The sequence below is a fragment of the Chelonus insularis genome, unplaced genomic scaffold (genome assembly GCF_013357705.1).
Source record: "Chelonus insularis isolate UGA/USDA-ARS -01 unplaced genomic scaffold, ASM1335770v1 contig_124_pilon, whole genome shotgun sequence".
Taxonomy (NCBI): domain Eukaryota; kingdom Metazoa; phylum Arthropoda; class Insecta; order Hymenoptera; family Braconidae; genus Chelonus; species Chelonus insularis.
The window spans coordinates 498891-511354 of record NW_023276365.1 but is presented as its reverse complement, the minus strand read 5'-3'; the positions used below and the strand labels follow the sequence as shown (position 1 = coordinate 511354).

The window sequence follows — 12464 nt, the reverse complement described above, 5'->3', positions numbered from 1 at the left end:
GTACATTATGTAGTTTTGTAAATTTTATGGTCTTACTTTTGAATCATCAAAATTTGTATTCAGCGCACATTTTTGTGTTGTCCTATGGCTGTTTTTGGATACGATTGATAACATCGACTTCTATATCATCTTCAGTTAATAATAAGTATATCATCTTCAGTTAATAATAATAACAATAACAATGTTATAAAAAAGTGTTGTTATTTCCATCATCTTTTGTTGATTAGAGTTTTTGTGTATTTAAAAAGTATACATCACATATGTATACGGGTTTACACACATGTTGAGATGATGAGAGTTTAGTAATTTATTATTGTTCCCTATAAATTATCTAGGGAATAAAAATATTCCAACATTTCTTATACTGCTCAAGATTATTACCGTTTGATCAGAAGTATGGCTCTGAGAACGAATGAACGAGTGAGAAAGAAGAACAAGAGAACATGGTGTTCGCGCTAGTTTCTTCACCTTCGTGAATTCTCAAAAATCAAGGTTAGAAGGTAAAAAAGATAGAGATTGAAAAAAAAAATGTCAGTGGAAAAAAGAGAGAAAAAACTGTGTTTAAAATGGACGCTATACGGAGTATTTCCGCTTGCTAATTGAGCGTGACTTTTTGCTCTTTCATTTCGCTACCTCTTCGAATTTTTCTCTTTTTTTTTCTTTTAAATATAAATGATATTTTTTACGACTTTTTATGTGATTCATTTGCAATTTTGAAGACAATAACTGCCAAGTTGTGAGAGAAGAAAAAAGTGAGCGAAACTGAGAAAACATAGGAAAGATAGAGAAAGAGAGAGAGAGAGCGAGAGAGGAAGAGGAATAGGGGGAGAGAGAGAGCGAGTGAGGGCAATAGAGAAAGAGAAAACGAGTGAGCGAGTACGAGGAGACGCGACTGACGCGAAAGTAGAGATTTGATTATTCTTCTTCGTGTAAGGAGGAAAAGAATTCGGGTGTTTATTTCATTTGTGATTCATAACAAGAGAAAAGTTACCCAACCTCAACATCGGCTGGAGAGAGACACACCTGCGGCGCTCCAATGCATTGTCGGTGAGTTGTTTTTTTCCTTCACGTGTGCACAGGTAAAATACACACATACATATTCGTTCAGTCGTTTCTTTTTTGTATTGCTGTGTTTTTAGACTCTACGGTTTATACATGTAGTTCATTGGGTCTCTCCTCGTGCACCTTTGCAAGAGAACGGTCGCGATCGGATGAAAAGTGTGCGTGTAGACAAAGAAGCAACGGGAGTAAGAGAGACGAAAATAAAAGAATGGCGTTTGCCTAAGTTCCCTGATCGTGTAAGTGTGGATGCCTTCAAGCACTTCGCAAACTTTATTCTCTGTAAAGCATCTAACCAGAGAATATACCGGCTTGTCGTTTGTCTTATTCTGTCGTTTGTGTATGAAAGACGTAATACACTGTTCCTCCAAACTCGTTGAGTTAAAACCGTTTCAACATTAACGATAAAGAAACATTTTCGTACATGCTCCTTTTTCACAAAATATATTTTCATACGTGTGTACATATCTGTATGTATTCATTTACATATGTATCAAACTTAGTCTTATATTTTTTTGTTTTGATGTTATATGTGTGTTCACTTTAACGTGTTATACTTTTGGTAGCAATATTTATTATTTTCGTTTATTTGGAGATCAAGTTTTGCTTACAGTGTTGTTAATTTGTACAGTAAATCAATTAAGCATATGTGAACAAACGAAAGAAAAAAGTGTAAAAGGTAGAGAGTAAAAGAAAAACGAAAAAAAGAAAAGAGATGCCCGGCATCACAGTTATCGTGAAAAAAGTGGGAGTGTCACGATGCATGTCGCGCGAAACATGTTCTGAACTTTTATGTGATAGCAGCGTGAAGCTTTTAAAAATGATCATACTATGATGTTAATATTAATATTTTGATAATCTATTGAATAATATGATACCATTCGATTCATGTATCGAAATTTTTGTATGTTTCTAGAATGTTTATCAGATGAAATTTATACTTGACGAGATTTGCCATGAGTTCCGTCCAAACTTTCTAAGGGTGAGTATTATTTTCTTATATGACCTTCATAAATTTTCACACAATTAACATTAGAATACTGACCATTATAAATAAACAACTCCAATAGATCAATTTTGTCAACTAACTTTCTTACTATGATTGAATAAAAATTTTGTAAGTAAACAGAACCGTTGAACTTAATATGAGCTTGTAGTTAGCAGATAAAATGATGGAAGAATCTAAATGATGGATAACAAGGTGGGAAACTTCCAGGACCTATGCTCTACGCATTGATGGGTATATGCTTTTCCTGTAGGAGACCCTCTAGCAGTCGGCTGAATAATAAAATTTCTGAGCACATATCGGCATCGGTAACCCCGCTCCATGTTTGTCTGGAGGAACAAAGAGGACCAGAACTGGGTTCGTGTGACGCCGTGGCCAGTGGGACACAGGTGGAAATTAAATTATAAATTAAAAATATTCTGGTAAAATAATTGCTCATATAATGATGTTATGATAGCAGGTTAAAAGTAGCCGTGATCATTTGGGAGAAACGGTTAGCATTAAATCGTGGGAAACGGAGATAGAATCTACTCGAGTTGAATCAGACGAGTGGATTCAGCCAAGCATGGCAAATACAATCAGTAATATAAAAATGACAAACCCCATAAAGGGGTTAGTAAGTAAACGTCGCAAACGTTTCACAGAGGATGGATTTGACCTTGATCTCACTTGTAAGATGACTTTACTTCTATATTATATTGTGTATTACTAATAAAAATAACCAATGTTTATATTGACTTGAATTTTATTGCAGATATTCGTGATAATCTTATAGCAATGGGCTTTCCTGCCGAGAAACTTGAAGGTGTATATAGAAATCACATTGACGACGTGGTAAAATTTTTGGAGTCAAAACATAAAGATCACTACAAAATTTATAATCTTTGTTCAGAGCGATCATATGATTATAAAAAATTTAAACAAAGAGTTGTAACATATGCATTCGATGATCATAATCCGCCCAAATTGGAGCAAATAAAACCTTTTTGTGAAGATGTTCACGCATGGTTATCCGAAGATTGTAAAAATGTCGCTGCTGTACATTGTAAAGCTGGCAAAGGTAGAACTGGTGTTATGGTTTGCTGTTATCTACTTCATACAAAACAGTTTTCCACTGCCGCGGATGCTTTAAATTTTTATGGAACTAAAAGAACGACTGATCGGAAAGGAGTAACGATTCCTTCACAACGGAGATATGTCAGTTATTATGCGTCACTTATCCAAGAAGGGCTTCATTATCAACCTGTTCCTCTGATTTTAAGAAAAATTATATTAGATCCTGTTCCGATATTCAACGGCAATCAAGGATGTGAGTATTTCATTTTTTGATTTATTCTACTGTGGTAAATAATTTTTAATTTATATTAATAATTGTTGTAGATTTACATTTTGTGATATCACAGGAAAACAAACGTATTTACTCTTCTGAAACAGTTGAAATAAAAAAGGGAATGTCATCAATTAGCATTCCTTTAACTCATCATGTTTTGTTGACGGGTGATGTTCGTGTAGATTTTTTTAATAAGAAACCAAAAATAAAAAGAAAAGTAAGACATTTAACTATTTTATCTCTTTCTATTTTCATTAATTTTCTTTTGTTTTATTAATATTTTATGTTTTTTTTTGCTACTAATAGGAAAAAATGTTCCATTTTTGGTTTAACACATTCTTTGTACGTGACAATACACCAATGGAATATGAAAACGGTGAATTACCCGTAGAACGTTCTACAAGAGCATTAAGTTGCGATGGTACAGCAATGGAACTGCCAATGGTAACATCAAAACCGAGAACAAGTTCATTGGCTAATCTTGGTCAAATGTCGCCTACACTTATTTTAGACATTAATAAATTGGATCTAGATGATGCGCATAAAGATAAATATCATAAATTATATGCTAATAATTTTAAGGTATGTATAGATAGCACAGACATACTACATTTTGTATCACAATATTATTCTTACATTCATTTTTTTCTGGAAATATAAGTTACAAATTTTTTTAACAACTCAAAGACTAACTTGATATAAACTACGTACTGTCCGGGAAAAATTCAGGGTTTCTGAGGAAATTGTTGCGATAATAAAAACGCTAACTTTTACAATGCACGCAAACTTATAACAAAAAGCTTAAATGTAATTCATTTATTCTGTACTCACTTTTTTTTTATTTAGCAATTTTAAACATTAATTTTCTAGAGAAAGTTTACTTAAAGAATATTGTTCAATTTTATATGAATTTAAAATTAATTTTTTAATTAATTAATTCTTTTTTTTATGTATTTAACATTAATTTGAATTGTAGGTGACTTTGGTAATGCATCGACAATGGGAAGGAACTGGCAGTGGCATACCACATACAGTGCCAGCAATAGTGCCCAGACCTGATGAACAAATTGGTATAAGTGGACATGAGAGTCCAAGTGAATCGAGTGATGCAGATAGTAGTGAATGTGATACAACAGGTGATGAAGATGGATGGGAATCAGGTGAGTCTTCAGTATTTCTGATGGCAAAATCACAAGCACTTTTAAACAGCATTAATCGCACTACACACGATCAAAATTTTCAACATCTTCATGATTATAATCAACAAAAAATACAACAAACAACAACTACTCCAACAGCCGCAACAACAATAACTACAAAAACACCACAGATTTAGTTTAAAATAGTTTATTTATCAGGGATTTATATTTCGTATTTAATAAACAAAAAAGCGGGCAAAGTGCTTCAATTTCATAAAAATTTATTTACATTCGCACCGCCATGGCTATCCATGATTCTTTTTTCTCAAACAATTTTTAATAGCACACATCATATGTATTTATTTAACGAGCTCGCAGTACCACCGAGATTTATATCTACCAATTGCATCTTATTCTTATTGTTACAATGTAAAATTTTTTTATTATCACATAAAACTGTAATGCATGAATTCTCGAATGTAACTGCATGCTATCTTTTCCACATTCAGTAATTGGATAATCATAATAGCGTATCTTATAATATTACAACGAAAAGTTTTTTTGATTGAAGTACATAACGTCTTATACGATACTGGCCTGTCTATCTTCATTTGTGATAAGACTGATTTTCAAAACAAAATTCATCAAATTATAAATGCTTTTAAGCTACTTGTACTCAATCTAAAAACTGATATTTTTTTCTTTTCTTTTTTTTTATTTTTTTATGTGTAATATAATGTTAAAATTCACTTATAACAATATTAATTCCATAAATTAATACATATGATAAATGATGATGTAAACAATAAATAAACTGCAGAGTTAGATGAAAATAATTTTGTTAATTTTACATATTATTTAAATTGTCGTTATTTCATCAACATATTAAATTAATTTAATAAGTGATTTGCTATTACACTGCATTATACTGTTTTAAGCTTTAAGTTTCACGTTTTCAAATATTTTTAAGTATCGTAACATCATAAAAAATTCGAATTTGAATGGACTTTGAGTGTGTGAGTGTGAAAATCGTGAAAGCATACACCAAATATTTTAGGCAAAATGTATAGAAAATTTTATCTATTGACACAACGAATATAATTTTTTTGTCAAAATAGATGAAATTATTGCGAAAAAATTAAACTGTGTATGTAAAAGAAAAAAAAAACGATTATAAATATTATTTTAACTTAATTGTTTTTTCTCGTTATTTAACTTTTTCATGCTGAGTTTTAAAAGAAAAAAACATTAGTACCTTTGTATGATAACGCATGTTTACTTAATGAAATTAACACGAGACGTGATTGCATGCTCATAGTTTATTCAAAAATTAAATTAAAACTGTAAAAAGTAATTTTTAATTTGAAAACGTGCGATTGTATTATAATTCTTTATAATTAATTATAATTCTTTCTATCTTGTGATATTAAAAATGTTAAATATTTGCTATTCATTATATAAAAGAAAGAAAAGAAAAAAAGATAATTAATTTGAAAATTTTAAAAATTTTTCAACTATCAATGAAAAAATTGATTTAATTGAATATTTTCAATATACTTCTATAAATTTATTAAACAGCATATCAAGCACATCGGTTTGTTTTTATTTTTAAATTCCATTTTCGTGATATTTTCCCTGATATATTTTTAAATTGAAGCATGTATCAACACTACAGCATGATGTATTACGCGTAATACACGCACTAACACATTGTTATTATTTTATATAATATATTTGTATAATACGTGAAAACATACTTTACTTAATTTACATGAAAGAAAATAGTAAAATGAAATTTACCACGATATCTGTATATTGTTCTCATTCAGTGGACATGGATCAACGAGTCGGCCGATATCGTCTTCTGTCAGATGGAGGAATGATAGATGTTGTATGAATCCGCGTCGTCTTCATATTCTCTACTCCCGTCATCTTGAATCGTCCCTTCGAGTTTCGGGTATCACGCAATAACATATTAATAAATTTTTAAAAAATCTGTTTTTTTTTGCAATCCGATTTATAATTTCACAACGTTCTATCCTTTCTTTTTTTTTTCTTATTTACATGATCATTTTGTCTATCATCACCTTTTAATTGTTCTGTACACATGCTTATGCAATTATTGTATAGTTATTAACAAAGTAAAAAATATCTTAATAATTTATTTAAATACTTATAAATTATCAAAGGTATTAATGAAAATTACGTAGTTTTTAATGTTGATTTATTTTGATGGTTTTATTTATTGTTTTTATTATTTTTATATGAAAGGAAATTAAAATTATTACATGAAAAAGAGTTATTACAAAAAATTAAAAAAAAAAAAAAACCAAGAAAAGAAAAGGATGAGAACGTTACAAAGTTATATTGAACATAATTAGTATGAATATTGATATACAATGAGAAATCAATTACGAATATATAACATAGTATGACTATTTTCATAAGTGATAAATTATAAGTCAATAATTGTGTGTAGAGAATGCGTGTAAATGAGAGACTGTGCCTATTTAAATAAAGATATAAATGAAAAATTTTTTTAAAAAAGTTGAGTGATAATGAATATAAACGTAAGAAAATGAAACAGGAAATAGTAATACGTGCATAAAAAAAAATAATGTGTGTGCAAATATGGATAATCTTTTTTTTTTTTTTTCAAAAAATACTATTACTGTTTTATGCCCCGTGAGACTGCAACACCTCGACCAAGTTCATTTTTCACATAAAAAGTAATAGAAAATTATTACAATATTAATATTAGTATTATAATTTATAAGATGATGATACAATTACATAAATCATTAATTGAACACGTATTTGTCAGAGCCCTGTTTTTGATTGTACAAAAAGAATATAAAACGTTGTCTCTGAAACTATTTTATCAACACATTAACACATTCGATATACATATATTTAAAAGTATGTATTGAATAATTTTCTTAAATTAAATATCAATATGCACTATAGTGCTACTTTAACATTTTTTTTTAAATGATAAAAAAATAGAGATGTACCAGCATTAATTAATCACAATTGTACCGGGGCTTCTATAATTTGTCTAGTATAATGATCATCAGATAATGATTAATTATTAATTAATAAATGTTACTTTGCAGTGCGCGAGTCTCTTTCATTGTACATCCGCGTATCTTCCTGGCATCTCGTAATTATATTAAAATTGCAAAGTAAATGTAGATGAATTAATAAAAGAATAAATATGTTAATCGAAGATGAAAGAAAATTAATCACTTCAATAGGAAAAGAAAGAAGATTTAATTGCAAAAATGATGAATCTCACCAAATGAACAATTCCAATTATTCGCTTATTCTGTAAAACCTTATGGATGTAAATAATTAAATTTCGTCCAGATGATTGCTGTTGTACTGATATGCTTTTTTCATTGGGTATTCATATAAAAAGAAAAAGATAAATAATTATTCGGTACAGAAGAATATTTACATCGGATGAATAATTTTTAACAGACAAATAATACTTGCAAAAGAAAGTACCATTATAAATAATTCAAGAAATTTCATTTAAACCTAAATACTTGTGCCACGATTTTTTTATTTATCTGTACATTAATCGAGTATCATGCATATATCGTACTTTTTGTACCTATTACTCATTGTATGTATTGAATTTAATTATTAGGCAGTACGATAAAAAAACAGACTTATAAGAAATAATGGAATGAATGTAAGAATTAAGTGAGAATGATAAAAGTAACAAACACACTCATACACAAATTTTTATTTAGAAATAATAAAATCGATTATACCTTTTATCATATAATAATTTTTCTTACACTTATTTCTACCTTAAATTAATTATTTTAGGTATTATTTTGATTAATCATCAATGCATGCATTCTTATTTATGTAAATCTTTTCATGATATTAAAATGAATGAGGTGATGGTTGATAATTAGCAAATAACAAAAAAAACATTTAAATATAAATATATATAAATATATTAATATATTTATATATGTATATACTTATATATTAAATTGTAAAATATTTCTATCTATTCATACAAATTACAAAGAGAATCATATTATTGGTATAAATGTAAATGCATTAAGCTATATATTCAGTCACACAAAGATAACAAACTATGTTATGACTGATACTAGGTATGCTTACAGGAGAATCAACGTATTTGTGATTTTGAGACGTGACTGAGGATGGGCCACTGCAAGCTAAGCTCCTTTACAGACGACCAACCTTTATAACTAGAATAGTTAAATATTACTTCATGTACCTTAAAAAAATTTTAATCATACTTTTTGACATTATCATAACATTCTAACTTTACCTGTTTACTACATTGCTATGAGCATGAGTTCCATTTTTGCCTTTATAATTATTTTTTAATTGATTATATATCTAAAGAGCGAATTAATCTCAAAGTCCTATCCTTTGATTCTGTTGCTCATCTAAATTGAAATATAAATTTTCCAACATATTCATAAGTACGTAAAAATTAATGATTATGTATAATATTGTAGCATAGTATTTCTTTAACACGATTAAATATTGGTCCTTTATTAACGTGATTTATTTTGTAATGATAATGATATATTTAAAAATTGATTTGTATTTACATTTTTATTTTAGTTCATTTATTTATTTAAATTTGATAATTTTTTTTTTGTTGATCATTCATTTAAATTCATTTATTTATTAATGAAATTATGTCAAGTAACGTATGTGAATAAATTTTACCAATGTAATTATTTAAAAGAAAATTCATTTTTAACTATAAGTCTTATAATATGAGACTTATATCATAACATCAGCATAGAAACTGTGACTTGGATTAATTGTAGTAAATAAAAAATTATTCTTATTATCATAATCAACATTACCATCAACATTATGCTTTTATTAGTGACTTATTGCATTTTTATCATTCTTATTATTATTATCGTTATCACTATCATAAATCATCTTATTTTATTATTATTGTGTACTCAGTTGATCCTTTCTTTATGTATTATTCTATAGATTTTACTTACATACATTCATTAGAGACGAACAGTAAGAAAAAAATTTAACGTAATTTATTTGAATATTTATTAAAGTAATTTTAATCATATTCAAAAATTAAAAAAAAAAAAACAACCTTATAAAAAATGCTTGTTCAACCTAAAAAGTACAAATAAATAAATTTGATCTCAAGTAGAGTAAGGCTAACAAATTTAAAGAAAGTCAATTCTTTTAGATGGTATTATAATATTGTTTATAGTTTTTTGAGTTCATTTTCATGCATTATAATCTACACATTATGTTTCACACGCTATTCATTAATAATATGTAATAGCAATTTCATTAATTATTTTTCATTTATTTATAGAACAATAAAATGAATAAATTTCATACCAGTAGATTTGTCAGCTAATATTATTTATATCTGCATATTACTTTATAATTTTAATAAGTACGTAGTGTTTTCTGTATTATAATATATAGATATTGAATTAAAATAAGAAATAAATATAAAAAAAAATAATTATATTTATTTTATTCATTTTCTTTTGTCATAATTATAATACATAGACACATGATATATTTATGAATCATACAATAGCAAAAATAATAATCAAAGTAATCATCGTTTTTCAGTTCATTGGGATGAAGAAGTGTATGAATACATGATTCTGAATATACAAAAATGAAATTAATGAAGTTATCTTCCTCTTCCGCGACCACTACGATTGAAAGTACCTCTGCCTCTACCTGAAACTTTACCTTTTGGCGGAGGCGATTTGGGTCGCAATGCCTCTATCCTCTCTGTACAACCAGTTGTAATTTGTCCAGAGGCAAAATAACTACTATACAAATCAGCATTAAAATTTGTATTTGTTAATTCGGGTCCAACTGTGAGCCAGCCTGGTCTAATTGTGCTATCTCTTCCAAATAAATGAAGTCTAGATAAAACAAATTATAAATAATTATTATTGAATCATTAAGCCAAAAAACTAATATGCAAATTATTTAACTAGTAGATCAATAATAATACTTAATATGGAATGGGGAAATGATTAATAATTAAAATTTTTTAATCATTAACTATTTTCAAGTATAATGTTTAAATAAGATAATGTATTCATTTAATTTAACTAAGAAAAAGGCTAATTTCGATGTATTTTATTAATTTAAAAATAAATTAATGATCTGTTAAATAGAGCAAGAAATATATTACCTTCTTCGTCCAAGACAAAAATGTTCAATAATATGAAATATCTCCACTGGTTTTTCAATAGAACCATACTCTGGTTCTTCAGATATAATTAGATCAATATCGACATTAGCATGAATGAAATCACCATCCGTGGATCGTCTTACAGTTCCTTTAATGCCCATTAAACAATGCTCTTTAGTTCTCTGAAGAACAGCTTTACTGTCAAGATTTTTACTATGACCAGGGTTATTAATATTTGTACGAATCCAACAAATATCTTCACAACGACGAAATCCCCATTTGCGTAAACAAAAACGTCCCATATCAAGACCATCACTGCTTCCACACCAAAGGAAAACAAAACTACGATTTGCTGCAACTTCGCCTATATCTAATTCCATTATTTGGTCCCAATTCCAAAGTTCAACGTTTGTAGCTCCACAAGTTCTCTGATATTCTTCCAAAGGAGGTTCAATTAAAATAACATCAAATTTACAATTGAGTTCTTTTAAATTATATGTTGATAAATTTGTTTTTAAATACATGGGAGGTGTTGCAGTTTCAGATATTAAATCATCTTTGAGCTTTATTAATTCACGAAGTTTTGGATATTCTTCGAACCTGTCGGCTAAACCTACATCTCGAATAAAATTTTGTGGTCGTTGACCCGTGTCAATGAAATGTTGACAATAATCGTTGTGTGGATTCGATGATTGAGTGCCCTGAAAGATTATAACATTTGATTTTTTTTAGATTTTTCTTATATTGATTGTAGTTGAATATTTAATTATATACACACTTTTAAAAATGTAGAAGAATCTTTATACACTATTTCATCAGTTATGACATTGTTACTCTCTTTTTGATCTTTGATCGTTTCACTGTCATTTTCCAGTGTGTCCTTTTCTTTCGCTTTTTTCTTAGGGTTTTCATCAATATCTGTTCCTAATATTTGTCGCAATTCATCAATACTAGATACTCCAAGCTATAAGAGGAATAACAGTAGAAAATATTAACAAAGGAAAAAAAATCTAATGACTATAGATCCTGTGATTTTTGTAACTTACTGTTTGTGCGAGTAATTTTTTTCGTTTTTGAGAACGTTCACGGAGTACTTGAAGCATTCTTTCAGTATTTAATATATTTATTCACTATTATTAAATTCTGTTATTAAAATATTTACATATTATATACCTCTTACCAGAAAAGCCATAAGTTTTATAAATAAAATTTTACTTTTTGTCATTCAAAATCTTTGACATTGAAATCATAATGTTATAAAAAAATAAAAGTAATCACAATTTAAAATTAAAAATAATTAATTATTTGTTATATTACAAAATAATTAAAAGCACAGTCATTAATGCACTTATGCATAGCTTTTACAAGTAAATTTATGTCAACATTTACAAGCGTCTACAGTGAGGTTATGTTTGGATGAGTAATGTAGATAAATTTTAGTTTATGGATCCACCGATAGATGTCAATCAAAAAAACCGCTAAAAATTGAATAGAAAATATTGAAAATCAAAATGTCAGTAATGAAGGCCTGTTAGTAGTCATAAATAGCTAGAAATATATATTTTTTTTGTTCCAAGAACAAGATTAGTTTTTGAGCTTTATAGATAAAAAAATATATTAAAAAACTTTTAAATCCCTATTTCGTTGTGAAATGACAATCAGGAGTGCTCTTGTCAGTTTTTGGTCAGTACTTTCCAAGCTTCAACGAAACACTTTATT

General features: G+C 28.0%; 2 protein-coding genes across 11 annotated transcripts; one reads left to right on the top strand and one right to left on the bottom strand.

The window, feature by feature from the left end:
- The first annotated feature begins 358 nt into the window (after window positions 1-358).
- Pten (phosphatase and tensin-like protein) lies at window positions 359-10298 on the top strand. Of its 9 annotated transcripts, XR_004690301.1 has the most exons (11): window positions 359-500; window positions 720-1047; window positions 1976-2041; window positions 2217-2454; window positions 2523-2736; window positions 2820-3374; window positions 3446-3612; window positions 3702-3977; window positions 4372-4555; window positions 6364-6491; window positions 8686-9029. XR_004690301.1 is itself a non-coding variant. In XM_035083315.1 (10 exons), the coding sequence occupies exons 4-10, from the start codon at window positions 2281-2283 to the stop codon at window positions 10216-10218; spliced, it is 1623 nt and encodes a 540-aa protein (XP_034939206.1). In that variant the 5' UTR covers window positions 359-500; window positions 720-1047; window positions 1976-2041; window positions 2217-2280; the 3' UTR covers window positions 10219-10298. The 9 variants fall into 9 exon arrangements, 8 of the variants coding, with proteins under 8 accessions (XP_034939206.1, XP_034939241.1, XP_034939233.1 ...); XM_035083315.1 differs by lacking the exons at window positions 6364-6491; window positions 8686-9029 and adding an exon at window positions 10166-10298; XM_035083350.1 differs by lacking the exon at window positions 6364-6491 and having other exon boundaries at window positions 8686-9026.
- Mettl14 (methyltransferase like 14) lies at window positions 10040-12156 on the bottom strand. Of its 2 annotated transcripts, XM_035083373.1 has the most exons (5): window positions 11926-12156; window positions 11792-11849; window positions 11524-11709; window positions 10746-11446; window positions 10040-10470 (listed from the first exon to the last, which is right to left on the bottom strand). In XM_035083373.1, the coding sequence occupies exons 2-5, from the start codon at window positions 11846-11848 to the stop codon at window positions 10230-10232; spliced, it is 1185 nt and encodes a 394-aa protein (XP_034939264.1). In that variant the 5' UTR covers window position 11849; window positions 11926-12156; the 3' UTR covers window positions 10040-10229. The 2 variants fall into 2 exon arrangements, with proteins under 2 accessions (XP_034939264.1, XP_034939255.1); XM_035083364.1 differs by having other exon boundaries at window positions 11792-12156.
- Window positions 12157-12464: the final 308 nt, after the last annotated feature.